The sequence below is a fragment of the Ctenocephalides felis genome, unplaced genomic scaffold, assembly GCF_003426905.1.
Source record: "Ctenocephalides felis isolate EL2017-DRISC unplaced genomic scaffold, ASM342690v1 CF-g0.4_SCAFFOLD_01170, whole genome shotgun sequence".
NCBI lineage: Eukaryota > Metazoa > Arthropoda > Insecta > Siphonaptera > Pulicidae > Ctenocephalides > Ctenocephalides felis.
The window spans coordinates 4,919,750-4,935,373 of NW_020537324.1; the positions used below are offsets into that span (position 1 = coordinate 4,919,750).

The 15,624-nt window shown below is 33.7% G+C and overlaps 1 protein-coding gene across 1 annotated transcript; it reads left to right on the top strand.

Annotated features, from left to right (window-relative positions):
- Positions 1 to 16: 16 nt before the first annotated feature.
- LOC113366071 (nesprin-1-like) lies at positions 17 to 14,430 on the top strand (the record flags this gene model as incomplete). Its single annotated transcript, XM_026607623.1, is given in 15 exon segments — positions 17 to 686; positions 689 to 790; positions 793 to 828; positions 831 to 1,232; positions 1,235 to 2,460; positions 2,850 to 6,568; positions 6,782 to 8,225; positions 8,320 to 8,473; positions 8,568 to 8,728; positions 8,795 to 9,955; positions 10,862 to 10,990; positions 11,082 to 11,319; positions 11,401 to 13,119; positions 13,122 to 14,185; positions 14,410 to 14,430. Coding segments are annotated over 15 exon segments (12,246 nt in total), but the record flags the coding sequence as incomplete, so codon positions are not given.
- Between the last annotated feature and the right edge of the window lie 1,194 nt (positions 14,431 to 15,624).

The following is a 15,624-nucleotide window of genomic DNA, read 5'->3' on the forward strand; positions in this document are numbered from 1 at the left end:
TAACTAAATATCAATCTCTGAAAAATCATGCAAAGAAGCTATTGCTAAATATGAATTATATGTGAGTGAACACAGCAATTTTAATAAGGATTATCAAGAGTTCAAGAATATTTTACTGAATAATCAAGCAGAGCTGAATCAACTAAATGAGATTGTAGGAAGCATGGCAATTTTGCAAGACCGACAAAACAAAATTCGACAACTTTCTGAGGGAAGATTAAATGATATAACAACATTTGATTTGCTCATGGAACGTGGAGAAAAACTATACGCACATACCAGTCCTGATGGTCGTGAAATAATTCGACAGCAATTAAGATCATTGCGATTATTGTGGGATACCTTCACAGATGACTTAAATAACGGTAGCCAAAAATTAGATAATTGTTTGTTACAACTTAGTGATTATTACTGCTTCGCAAGAGCAATTAGCGAAATGGTGGCAGAGGCAGAGAAAGCTATGCAGCAGCATACTGAACTTAAAGCTTCACTTCCTGAGAAAAAAGCACAATTACAGAATCATACAATAATGCATCAAGAAATTCTAGCTCATCAACAATTGGTGGAATCTGTATGTGATAAAGCACAACATCTCGTAAATCAAACAAAGGATACTTCGCTTAATATTTATATTAATTCAATTAAACAATGTTTCCAAAATATTCTTGAGAGATCAGAAAGTTTATTGACCGGTTGGGAGATGTGTTTTCTGAACATGATAAATTACTAATCGAGTTTAAAAAATTCAAAGATTGGTTGGCACATGAAACTGAAAAATTAAATGAATGCGATACATAAAAGGAGAAAAATCGGAGCTTTCTAAACGGTTGGGCATGTGAAAAATTTAGATGAAAATAAAGCAAATGGATTTGAGTTATTACAAAAATTGCAAAAAGAATACTTGCTTGTAAATAAATGGACATCGCCTAAAGGAAATGAATAATTGAAAAGGAGATTGAGGACTTAGAAAGTCAATTACAACACACACATGCAAAGAAATAAAGAAAATTCAAGAAAAATACTTGATGCAGAAAAACGATGGTACGACTTTGATAGCGGTCTTGAAGAATTTACTAAATGGTGCAGGGAGATTGAAGTTGTGCTGCGTGATCAGCCATTACAGGCAACTCTTCAGGAAAAGGAAAAGCAACTTGATTATTTCAAAAAATCAACGCGATGTAGTACTGGGAAAAGAAAAAGTAATTGATAATTTGTCGATAAATCAAATTCATTATTAACTCAAGCGGTACTGAAAGAATTAAACCACTAATTTCGCAAATTAGTAACAGATATCAATTACTTCATGTGATGAGTAAAGAGGTGATAAATAGATGGAATAATCTTGTTGATAGTCATAAAAAGTATGTAGACAAATTGGACGAAGCTAAAAAATGGTTGGAGCCACTCGAAAAACATTTGGTTGATTTAAATAATGATTTATCTAAAGCTGATGTGCAGAACAACAAATTACAGCTATTACTTGCCGAAAAAGAACAGGCAGAACCTATGCTTGCTGCTGGTTACACTTGCTGGTGAACGATATATCCTGATACTTCTTCGCAGGGACGCGAAATTATACGATCTGAATTGAGGAATTTGCGCGATCGCTGGGATAAGCTGAACGAAGGCATTAAGGAACATCAAAAACTACAGGAAGCCCATACAGTGCAATGGTCCAGCTACAATGATTTAATGCAACAAGTATTGGCCTGGTTAGACTCTATGGAGAAAATTGTTCAAGGCGAAACTGGAACGGGATCTTCCTCTAGCCAAGAACTGAAAGCTAAACTTTCAAAGTATAAAGCAAATTTGCAAGAAATTTTAACTCACAAACGGCTTATCGAAACTGTCACGGACAAAGCGGGCAACGTGGTGAGCTCTTTACAAGCAAATGATCCTGCTAAAAGCGAAATCAATAATGCTGTTAAAAATATCAATAGCCGTTACGAAAACTTAAATAAAACTTGCCAAGACACTATTACTCAGTTGGAGAATCTTCTTGATATGTACCAAAACTTTACTGATCAACAGAAGGCATTCCAAGATTATCAGAAATATTTGTGGGATCAATTGTCTAGCTATTCTGATTATTCAGGGAATAAAGCTGCACTGCAAGTGCGATTGCGCAAAATCACAGATTTACAAGATGGATTATCGGAGGGACACGAAAAATTGTCACTTCTCAATAATCATATTGAAAAATGTGCCAGTAGTTTACCAAACAGGGTAAAGGAAGGGATGGAGAGAGATTTATCAAATCTGAATTTTGATTTTGATAAATTTATTAATTCGCTTAATGACATTAAACATGAATTAGAAACAAGATTGCAACAATGGGTAGCATATGAAGCATCATTCGAAAAGTTAATTCAATGGTTAACAGATTCCGAAAATAGTCTGAAGAATTACACTCCTAAATCCAGCCTGGAGGAAAAACAAGAACAACTCGAAAAATACAAGGTAATTGAGTTTTTTATAATAATTTTTTACGGTTTATGTAGAATATGTAAACCCCTGTCCTTTTGTCAATAACATAGATTCGTTACATAATTAATACATATCCTATTTACCAGGATCTGATTAAAAAAGTAGATTCCCGAGATAGAGATTTGAAAGAGATTATTAAGTTAGCAGACAACTTAGATCAAGTAAGATGTATTATGAATAGCATTGATGTTGTATTTGATTTAGGTGGAGGGAGTAGAAATTATATAACATTAGTTACTAACTGGTAGATAGTCGATTACTGCCTTTTGATATTAATTGCCTTTACAATTGCTTTAGGTAGTCGCTGAAATACTATTAATCATATTAATATTTGTTACTCATACAACTTTGGTTTTTTATAGTCACTCACAACAAATATTCGTCAAAATGAAGCAGAATTTGATAAGATTAGTGACGATTCTACTGAGCTTATTCAAAGCAGTGGCGAATCAAGAATTTCGATAAATATACAACAGGTAGCTTCTCGGTTTCAATCAATTCAAACGACTGCTCGGGAAGTTGTCAAGAAGTGTGAACAAGCGGTCGCCGATCATGCAGACTACAATGAAAAATATAAACAGTGTTCTGAATGGCTTGCTACATCTAGAGCGAAATATGATGAATGCTGCAAGGAATTAACATCCGAAAGTCAGAATGATTTGTTAGAATTGCATCAGTCTCTAAAAGACTTACTTTCTCAACAAGGCAGCGCAACGCAATTACTTAACACAACAATTGAAATGGGCGAGAAAACATATCCGAGTACCACTTTGGAAGGTAGAGAAGTTATTCGACTTCAATTAGAAGAACTCCAATTAGCTATGGAATCACTTTATGATGGAGTCTCAAGCAAGGAGCGGGAATTACAAGCCAAGTTATCGCGATGGTCAGGAATTGAAGAATCCATGAACACAATTAAAAATTGGCTCGCTTCGACTTCAAACTCACTTTCACCAGACATAGTATTGAAAACCACATTAGACGAAAAACGTGCGCAACTGCAAGTATACAGAAATATTTTACAAGATGTTACTGCTCATAAACAAGACTTAATTGATTTGCGTGATAAAGTTCAAGATCTCCCAGAGCAAGATAAAGCCATTGTTCAACAGCTTAAGGAAGTGACAAACCAGCATAATAGTTTATTGAATAGTGCACAAAACTTTGTTGAAAAATATGAAGATATTGTAAGCAATCATCAACAATATAGCAAAGCAGTAATGGAGTTACAAGAATGGGTTGATGCAACACACAACACAGTAGAATTATGGAGTGATTCAGAGCTGGAAAGAGTATCCCTACAAACCAACTTAGACAGACTAAAGAATTTACAGAAAAGCCTTCCTGATGATGAGCCACGAATTGAACAAATAAGAAAATTAGGTGAGTTGGTGATACCAGGTACTTTAGAATCTGGACAAGTAAATATTAGATCACAAGTCGATTCTTCACAGCAAGAATGGGAAAGTACAATATCGTCTGTGCAAAGCGCGATAGAATCATTAGAAAATAAATTACAACAATGGTCTGATTATGAGACCACTAAGGATGAGTGTTTCTCTTGGATACAATCAACTGATACTAAACTTCATGCAGTTGATCTGAAGGCAACATGCGAAGAAAAAATGAATCAATTAGAACAATTAAAATCAATACAAGGTGAAGTGCGAGCTAAAGAGTTGGAAATCGATAATGTCACCGAAAAAGCTCAACAGTTGTATAAGGGTACGCTTAATTATCGAGTTCCTCAAATTTCTGAATTAGGACTCAAATACCAACAACTTTCACAGAAAGTAAAAGAATTGACATCTCGTTGGCAGTCATATGCATCTAGTCATCAAGATTTTAATAATACTATTCAAGAGTGCATGCAATGGTTGATTGATATTAAAGACAAATTAACATACTGTTCAGATCTCAGCGCTTCTTCTCAAAAAGATTTAGAGTCTAAGCTCTCAACCATCCAAGATTTACTTTTAATTAAGGATGAAGGCTTTGCCAAAGTGCAGTCTATTGTAGAAATGGCACAAGGTGTGCTTGCTAATACTGCACCAGCAGGTCATGAGAAAATTAATAAAGATTTAATAAAACTACAAGAAGAATGGTCTATATTAGCACAAAAAATGATTGAAACGAAAGCTATGTTAGATGATTCAATAAATAAGTGGTCTGGCTTTTTAGAACAAATACAAGCTTTGAAGAAAGTTGTAGACTGGATGAACACCTCTTATAATGAAGCTTCTGAATTCCAATCTACCTACAGTGAAAAACGTACACAATTAGAAAAAATTAAATCGATCGAAGAAAAAGTTCGTTGCGAAAAAATCGAAATTGATAATTTGAAAGAGAAGGCTAAAGAAATGATAGAAAGTGGCCAACAGTCTCAAGCAGCATTCCAAGCTCAAGAAGTACTTAATAAATTTGATGACCTATCTGTAAAAATTAATAAGCTATTATCAGATCGTGAACAGCAATACAAAGACCATCGTGTTTATAAGGAAGCTCATGATGACTTTGCTCAATGGATGAATAGAGCCAGAGAAAAAGTACCATCATTAAAGCAAAGATCTCTCAGTGATAAGTTAGCAATAGAAAATGCTTTAACGCCTCTGGAAGCTTTGCTGAATAAAAAGGCTCAGGGAGAATTGCTGTTGGAACATATGCAACATACAGGTGAAGTAGTAATTGCTGCTACATCAAAATCAGGACAAGAAACAATACGCAATGAAATACGTGCTTGGAAAGAAAGTTTTGAAACATTATTTAAAGATATTCAAAAACAAAAGGATCAACTTGAAGCAACAATTATTCAGTGGCGTGAATACAAAGAAGAGTACGAAAGAATATCTGATTGGTTACAACAACTTGAAATTTTGATTAAAAATATCAAATTAAATCTGGTTGCAACACTTCCGGAAAAACAAAAGCAAGTCAAAGATATGAAAGATATTTTAAATAAATTAGTAAAAGGTCAAGAAGATATAGATACTTTCAATAAAACTGCTTCAGCTTTATTGACTTCACATTTGGATACTTATGTCAACAATCAATTACGGCATTTAAATTCACGATACCAGGTACAAGTTAATTTGGCCAAAGATATACTAAAGAAAGTTGAAACTAATTACGATCAACACAAGGAATATGAAACAAACTTGCAAAAGGCACAACAATGGATCGAAAATGCTAGAGACATTATTAAAGATAGTAGCGAAGCTTCAAGCGCTAGCTCAAAAGATTTACTTCAATCTCAATTGAATAAAATTCAAGATTTACTACAACGAAGGGAGGAAGGTCAAAACTTAGTTCATGCTACTGTAAATTGTGGCGAAAAAGTAATTCGTAATACTAGATCTGATGGAAAAGAAGTGATTCACAATCAGTTACGCGACTTACAAAATGATTGGGAAAGATTAGTGAAGAAATTATCTACCGCAAAAGTTCATTTGGAAACAAGTCTTTTGCAATGGGCTGATTATAGCTCAAGTTATTCACAACTACAACAATGGATAACAGAAAGAGAAGCTAAACTCCAACAAGTGTGCGAACAAAAGGTAGCTAAGTCTAAAAAAGGACAACCAGCAGGTCTCAGTTCCGGTCTAGGTGAACGCAAAGCAAACTTACGACAAACTAATAACATAGTGCAGGATATTGTTTCATTCGAGCCGATGATACAATCAGTAACATCAAAAGCATCAGACCTAATGCAAGGAGCACCGGCATCTGAAATATCAAATAAATATGAATCTTTGAGTAAACAAGCTAAAGATCTATATGCTAAACAAAAAGATACAGTAGAAAAGCACCAAGCTTTCATTGATGCCGCAAACGAGTTTGTACACTGGCTTCGAGCATCTAAAGAGAGACTGGGAAAATGCTCAGAGCCCACTGGCGACAAGGAATCGTTGTCAAGCAAATCTAGTCAATTAAAAGTGTTGAATAGCGAACTACCGGAAGGTCAAAAGAAATTAGAAAACGCTTTAGAACAAGGGGATATTGCATGCCAGATAGCAGATGATGAAGACAAGGACATCATTGAAGAAGAAGTTGCTTTGCTACAAGAGGATTATGACACCTACGTGTAAGTGTAATATTACAAATCTTAATTTTAATTTTTTTTAAAGCAAGACTATTTATTGTTTGTGTCATAGAATAAAAATATCTATTAGATGTTTTTTCCTCATGATTTTGTACTGAAATATTTGATGGCTTGAATGGAAATTATTTTGTAATTTGATGTATTTTATAAATGTCTCATTGCATAAACTTCTAATTCACGTTTTTCATATTTTAGCGAGGCACTTAACAACATTAAGGGTTTACTAGAAATAGGTATTGTTAAGTGGACAGAATACGAAGATCAATATAAAGAAGCCACTGATTGGTTGGTGAAGACTGAGGCCCTCGTACAGTCCTTCAATAAACTGCAGGACAGCTTAGAGGAGAAAAAGAACGTTCTGGAACAGTTCCAAGGACACCTGCAGACGCTATTTGACTGGCAACGTGAGCTGGATCGTCTCAATATGAGAGCACAAGTTTTGCTCGAAACTTGTGCAGACACAAGGATTAGCAATGGTGTGACCCAGCTCACCACTAAGTACAATGCTCTGCTGTCTCTCGCAAAAGAGATCATGAGGCGGCTGGAACTGCATTACCAGGAGCATCAGCAACATAATACTTTGTATGGTGAGTGCCAAGACTGGGTGGAAAGAACCCATGACAAACTTAATGAATGTCAAGAATGCCCTGGAACGCTGCAGGAAGTTAATAGTAAATTGAATTTGGTTAAAAACATTCGACAGAGTCTAGAACAAGGACAAAATAAATTACGCTATGCTCTAGAGTTGAAAGAACGTGTTATAATGAACACAGAACAAAATGGTGCTGCCAAAATTCAAGAAGATACAGAAAACCTTAAACAAGAATTTGATAAATTATTGGTTGATGTACAAGACATGAAACAAAAACTTACAAACAGAGCGGCGCAGCTTGAAGAAATTCACAAATTACATAAACAGCTTACTGAGTGGTTAGAGGAAGTCGAAAACAAAATTAATCTTCAAGAATCGCTTTTAAATGATTTGAGTGAGAAAAAGGCTGCTTTAGAAAAATATCGTACATTGCAAAGAGAATTTAGTAACAATTCAGAGCTTATTCTACGAATTAAATCTAAATTGGCAGATGATGATACCTTGGATTCCAAGGAATTTACACCAAGTTTGGATAAATATGAAAAATTACTTCAACATGTGACGGAATCTATTGCTAAATTGGCTGCTCAAGCTCAAGAACATGAAAATTATAAGAAAGCATTTAATGATGCTTATGAATGGATTCGAAAAGCTCGATATGATATACAGAGATGCGCTAGCACTCATGGAGAAAAACAAGAAATTTTGGATAAAATTCAGAATTTAGATTCTATTCGTTCAACACTACCACAGGGTAAGGAATGTGTAGATCAAACAATAGAATTGAGTAACTCTGTAATCAAGAATACAGGTAGTGAAGGTCAACATGTTATCAATGAAGAAATAAAACAACTGAAATCGGATTGGGAGACTATTCAAAATAATATTAAAGACTCTAATAATATTTTAAATGGCACAATCGATTCATGGAATACATTCACAAGTTTTGCCAAAAATTTGAAATCTTGGTTGCGTGACATGTCAGAGAGAGCACAAGAATATAATAATGAAAACAAGAAAACACCAGCAGATCTTAAACTTGTTAAAGTAAGTTATTTGTATTATTACTCATACATTATATATATATATATATATATATATATATTATGATATATTATAAAAGTATTATAATGATTTATAGCAATTGCTTGGTGAAGTAGTTGATCATCAACCTGTTCTGGAAGAATTATCAACATATTGCGAAGCTTTAATGGAGCAAAGTGCTTGCACAAGAGTAAGAGAAGAAGCTGTTGCAATACAAACTGAGTACTCCGATTTAATTACATTAATTCAAGGTAATTTTTTGAAGCAATTTTAACTTAATTATAGGTATTTGTTTTATTAATGCAATAACAATTTGCATATGAATGTAATTCTTGTTTTTTACAGGTTTGATGACAAAGGTCGAGAAAAGCTTATCAGATCACACAGAATTTCTTAAGTGTAAAAAGCATTTGGAAGAATGGTTGCATGATGCACATTCCATTATTCAGAATTGTTCAACACTCAGTGATGAAGATAACACTAAGCAACAATTGACACAAATTAATGTTAGTGGTATTTATTTTTGTATGTGTTTAAATGCGTTTTTTGCTAATATTTTACAATTTTTTCAGAATTTATCAATTAGAATAAGCGAGGGTCAAAATTTACTTTCTGAAATGCAAGATGCATTCACAAAAGCAATAGAAAGAACTCCAATAGAGAAGCAAGAGAACTTGAGAAATGATATGACAAATGCTCGAGAGAGCTGGGATAAATTATCTATGGATTTAGGATCAGTCACTGCACAACTTAAAGCTGCTAAAACTCGATGGGATGATTTTAATATCAATAAACAACAAATGGAAAAGTGGTTGTTGGGAATAGAGAATACTTTGAAATCTTCTCCTGAAACTAAGGGAGAACTTAGTGAAATAAAGACTTTGCTTGAGAAGTACAAGAATATCCAAGATGAAATTAATGGCAAAAAGACTGAAATAGAAAATCTAATGAAAGAATCTCAGCAGTTAAGTGCATGGGCTAAGAAACCTCAAATCACAGAGGAGATACAGAAGTTACATACTCGTTGGGAAAAATTATCAGATATTTGCCAATCTCATAAGAATTATTTAGATACAGAAATGAAAGATTATAATGCATATCATCAACTATTGCAAGATGTTGAGAAATGGTTGTTGCAAATTTCTTTCCAACTAATGGCACATAATTCTCTTTATATAACAAATAGACAACAGACTCAAGAGCAAATAGATCAGCATGAAGTTTTACTAAACGACATACAAAAATATCAATCTACTTTAGATGATTTGCGTACTAAAGGTCATTCTCAAATTGACAGATATGTCACTTCTGCCCCTGGAATTAAATCAACAATTGAGACTCAATTGAAAAACGTGCAAGATAGTTACAACTCGTTACTTAACACCTCAGTGCAGATAAGAAATAGATTGCAAGAATCACTAATGAAATTCCAAGAATATGAAGATACATTAGCTAGTATTAGTAATAAACTGGATATTTATGAACCAATTGTGACTTCAGAACTGGATGAGTCTGCTGATTCATTAGAAGCTGCTCAAGAGCAACTTGAGAAAGCACGAGACATTCACAACAAGTTACAAGCAGAAAAGGCCCGTTTAGCAGCTGCAGTGCAGGCATGCGAAGCAGCTACTGCTTCTATAAGTAGACCCAGTTCTCCTCTGGATGTTGCTGCACATCAAATTCCTCAGCAGGAACTCATTGTGAGGACGCGACTCGAAGATCTTATTGACCAGGTATTTTTGCTAGCTGATTATGAAATGTAATAATATTGTAATAATATTTGTTTGCATTATTTTGTTGAAACTAATACCTAAATAAGATAAATGTACACCATACCTTGCGTTGTTTCGTCTTGCGTTTTTTTTAGCACTTGCGTCACTGCTCAATTGGTATTAATATTCAATGTACGTCGTTAGATTTTTGCAGTTACTTTGCTTAGATTCGATTCCATTCATCCGTTCTCTTGATTGCGTTGTTTATATTGTTTGCATTTGGATCCATATTTTTAAATTTTTTTTAAATCTGAAGTTGACTGTCGTACAAGCATTGCCAATCTCGCGCAACTAAAAATTCTGTTATAACGAACGACGCTTCATTGAAACGAACGGTCACTGTCAAAAGAAACAGAAACGCCTAATCAAATATTCAAAGTGATGTGTTTTGTCGATAAATCTAAAATTTTTTAAAAGAAAAAAAAACATGTGGGAGCGGAAGTGATTTTTATATGTCCAACGATTTAGCTTTCAAGAAAACATTGGTCCAAGTTTTTGTAAAGGACTTTGTAACAGTCGTTATCTTTAATTTCGTTTTTCATAAATATAATTGAATAGTTCATTTCCTTTTAATTGAACCTCTTGTGGTATTTTGTGCGTATGTGACAATTAATATTATTTTGTGAACGTAATCATGACGCAAAGTCTGGTATGGGTATAATCAAAATTATTTTTTAAAATAATTAAAATTTCTATGTCATTTTATTTTTCAATTTGCAAAACTTTCGTATAGATGTTTTCATTTGTGTTTTGTGTTGTCAATTTAAATTTGTTATAAAGCATTCAATTTAGCGTTAATTATTGCTTATAAGTTTATAATATCGCTTTTTTTAAATGCATGGTGTTCTTGATTGTGGTTGCTTTTAGCCTAAAATAGCCAAAGAATTAGGAGCTGGAATATCACCAGAAACTAAGCACGCAATTTTGCCGCCAAAAACCGATTCATCGACACCATATGATAGTTTTCTGCACAAGCTCAATTTATTAACAGAGAAGGTATATTATTTTTGCTTGAATTGTGTTATATGATTCTGTAAATGAAAATATTAAATCATAACATTTACTGATAAAGTTTTATGCATATTAGGTGCAGTCACATCTCAGCAGTATTACTTCTACTGTTAATGAATTGGAAGAATGGGAAAAGCAACGTAATGATTTGCTACAATGGATTAATGCTCAAAAAATTGTTATATCTGATTGGATTTCTCGTCCATCAAAACTTAGACCAGAAGGTGCAAAACAAGAACTAGCAATGATGAATGATCTTCTAGTCACCATAGGCGAGAAGAGAAATTTACTATTAAATGATGTACCGTTATCTTGTGAGTACATACTTTTATTTTAAAAATTAATGTATAAATAAACGTGTTAATATTATAACATTTTGTTATTTGGAATTATAGCTCTTCAGGAAGGCATGCCTGATTTGGAGCAGGAATTAAATCAATTAGAATCAGATTTATCTGATGCAATAGTGAAAAAACAAACAGACAAAACTCTTATTGATGAATATAGACAAAAACAACAAGAAATGCATACGTGGTTAGATACCTTAATTAAGCGTATGGACATTCTAGACAAAGGTAGTGGTATGACATGCCCCCAGAAGCTTGTAACTATATTCGAGATAAAGAAAGAATTTGAAAGTGAGGGTCCATCGCGTCTCCAGAATATTAAACAGCTTGCTAATAATGTTATTGATGTAGTAAGCAATCTAGATTCTCAACAAGTTGAGGAACAACTTAAATCCATCGAAAGAAGATATGGTGAAATGTCCAAACGTCTAGAGCGAAAATCACAAGTTTTGGAAATGGCTAATAAAGGCATTGAGGGCGTCAAAGATGAAATTGAACAAACACGTTTATGGGTTGTTCAAAAAGATCAAGAGTTACAAAATCCAGCACCAATAGGATTTGATAGTAAAGCTGCAGAAGATTATCGACAAACTCTTAAGTCTACATTAAAAGATGCGGAAATTAAAAACGTTTTGCTGGATTCAATTGAAAAGAAAATTTCGAACATGCAAAATGAATTAGAACCTGTTGAGCAATCACAACTTGAAAGCTCTTTAAGAAATGTCCAAACTGACCTCAAAAATTTAATTATAAAATTAAAATCTGAAGTTGATGCCGCTAATACAGCAGTAGAATCCAGAAAGAAACTGGAGTTCGATGTTGAGAATGCTCGTTCATGGATAAAAGCAAGGACTTCGGAAGTGCGTAAACTGGGTGGATATTTACCACTCAAAGCTATTGTGATAGATAAAGAAATTCAGCAGAGTAAAGCACACGAACAAGATATTAATAATTTTAATGCAACTACTTTAAATGATGTATTTAAATTAGGCAATAGTATCATTCGAGAATGTTCAGAGCCAGATAAAAAGCGTTTGCAAGACTTATTAAATACTGTCAGTGAGGAATATGACGCATTAAAACGCGAACATCAAGCTAGACTTCATTCATTGACTGATTTGTTGCAAAATCGCAAAAACTTTGAAGCTGATGTAGAAAAATGTCAGCATTGGCTAAATGAAGCAGAAGTTGCTACATCCGGTGACATTAGAACTAGTTCAATTGAATTGCTAGAAGAGCAATTAGCTAAATATAGCAAGTTATTCGACGAAGCTGATAATATGTCCCATCAACTTGATGGTATGACAGAGCAAGGAAAGTCTATTTTAGGCACAATAAGTGATCCTGATAAATTAGCTCTGACAGAATTATTGAAGAACTTAAAGGACAAACATGGTAGATTGTATGCTATAATTAAGGATCGGGCCAACTTACTGAAAGACAATATTAAAGAAAAGCAGGACGTGACTGCTAAAGTCGCTGAAAATGTAGAATTTATGAATGAAATTCGTAAAGAGCTTAGTGAATTGAATAAACCAATCGGTAATAAAATAGAAGATGTACAAGGTATTTTACATTCATACGAGAAAATTTTATCTGACCTTAAATCTAATAAAGCTAAATTAGGCGACTTATCGAGTAGTAAAAATCCTGAGTTGCAATCAATTTTACAACAACAAGATGATTTGATTCGGGCAGTTGAAGATCAAATAGCCAGATTGCGTCAGTTACTTTTATTACGAGAGCAATACTTAGCTTTAATCAACGAATTATAACATTTATAATGAAATATACAACGGTTATCACAGATATAGAAAAAGGTGGACATACAGTAGAAGAAAAAATCAAAAGATACGACGATGTTATTGTGAAAATTCAAGAATGTGAGGCTACATTATCTTCGGCTACAGATAAAGGTCGTCAAATTGCTGAAGAAGGAACTGCGGCAGATAGAAATGCTATTACTGAACAATTGCAGTCGCTCAAGCAGCAACTCCAAAATCTTCGTCGCGCTATGGAGAAGCAACGTCAACAACACGAGGTTGCGGCGGCAGAACACAAAAAAGCTGCAAGCGAATTGTCTTCCATTCTTGATTGGCTTCATGAAAACGAAGCAACGGTTAGATCTCGACCTCTTTTGGAAAGAGACGTTGGAAGTGTTGATCGTGAGATTAAGGCTCATAAGGATTTAGACAAAAAAGTTCGTGAACATCTAGCAAGTGCTCGTAGAATCTCAGATTCATTGAAACATGATGATGGTATGCCTGGGTCATTGATAGAGATGCTATCGGAAGCGCAATCACTTATGGACGCGTTGCCCAGAGAGTTAGATGAAAGAGCAGAATATTTAGAGAAGAATCGCAGAACTCGCGGTGACTATGTCGAACTCGTAGAAAAACTGAATGCCTGGGTAGCTGAAGCGAACATAAGGCTTCGAACTGGCGAAGATGGAGTCGATTTCGAAAATATTGGTACCGATCTCGAAGAACATCGTATTTTCTTCGGAAACGAAACAAACATTCGTGATTTAGTATCGCAAAAAATACAGCAGGCTGCTGATAAAGTTTGGCCTTCACTTGGTTCAGTGGAGCAAGAGGAACTGTCGAGGGAGCAGCAAGATCATAGACAGTTGTTGAAAAATACGTTAAATTCTGCACGTTCTAAGCAAGCACGTCTGGAACAGGATGCTGAGACTTGGAAAGATTATAAACAGGTGTTGGAAAGAGTGCGCGCTGCTTTGGAGAGGTCGAAAGTGGATGAAGAGAGTGTGGACACCTTGGCAGGAGTGCATTACAGTGCAGAGAAAATTATTCATGTGCTAAATGATCTACAGGTGAGTTTTTTTTTATTTATTTATAATTTATTTATCAAAATATTAAGTCATTGAACTTACATTTAATTCTGTGCGTTGAAAACTAGACGTAAGTCGAATTTTGCCTTAAGGGGAGTTGCATGAGTTTCCCGGTCTATGAAAATAATCAATTTAATCAATAAGAATTAAGTTGTAGCAATGTTTATTGCAAGTTATTTCAAAGTATAATGATTTTTATAATTAAGCCATTTTTGGAAGGTCTATAATATTTAGAACATGATCATTCTATATTTATAAAATATTTAGAACATAGATCGATCTATGCAAAATTTAATTGAATTCGTCAAAAAACTTTTTTGACCATTAATATTCTATATTATCGAAGAAACGACTCGGCCGATCTTTACCAAAAATCTATTCCCAACAGTTTGGTGCACATCTCTCGTTTTAAAAATCTTTTAGGAATTTTAACGAAAACGTTGACGAAAAATTAAGCATTTATCTGCTATTTACAAAAAAGCTCAACTGATCGTTTAGCAAATGTAATCAACAATAGTTCTTATCGATTTTTATAAAATAGCTTTTCTGACGGAAACAAACTTCTATTACAGGAAGTTGAAATGTACATTTTGTAAGAAAATATTTTTAAAAATTATTGAGTAATTTAAAAAACATTTTATAATTATTTCAGCCTATCCCAAACTTTTCTCCATTGAATATGTTTTGTTTTACATAATAATTATTATGTAAATTTAAATTTCTCAAGTAATAGTTTAATTTAATTTTGACCTAGATAAACAATTATTATCAGCCATAATTCGTCAGATTGTCTCTACAGATTGCACAATCATAAATGCATTTATCGATGATAGTGAATATGCTCTTGCAATTATCAATCATATTAAAACCATTACACATGCTCAATGATGCATGTTATATCCTCCAACGCATTTTCCATGGAAATCTCGTCCGTTGTTCCACACGATGCCTCAGTCTAGTCTAGTAACATTGCCTAAAGGTCACAGTTGACAATGTTCTACGTCTCGTGAGGTAAACATGTAGATTTCAAATATTTACTGCATTCGGCACTCTTGATTTCAATGGCGAATCTCTTCCAGAATGAGCGGTGATGTCATATGAATTATTGCGTCATAGACAAGACTATTCAAGCGAGTTTGCTTTGCTGATTATTTATTATACTTATACATATTTAAAATTCTGTACGTATGTTAGACGATAATCAAAATGCGGTGACTTGTACTGTAGGATATTCGGTTTTACATTGTTTTATGAATGAATTTTTTAATAACAATTTACTTTTGTCGATCAAAACTGATATAAAATTTTTTATAAAAAAATATACAACGAATTGAAGAATGAAATGAAAATATTTTGATTATGCATTTTTTATGAACATGACATAGTGTTTACTAGTTCGGTACTCTCTGCTAAATGGTAAA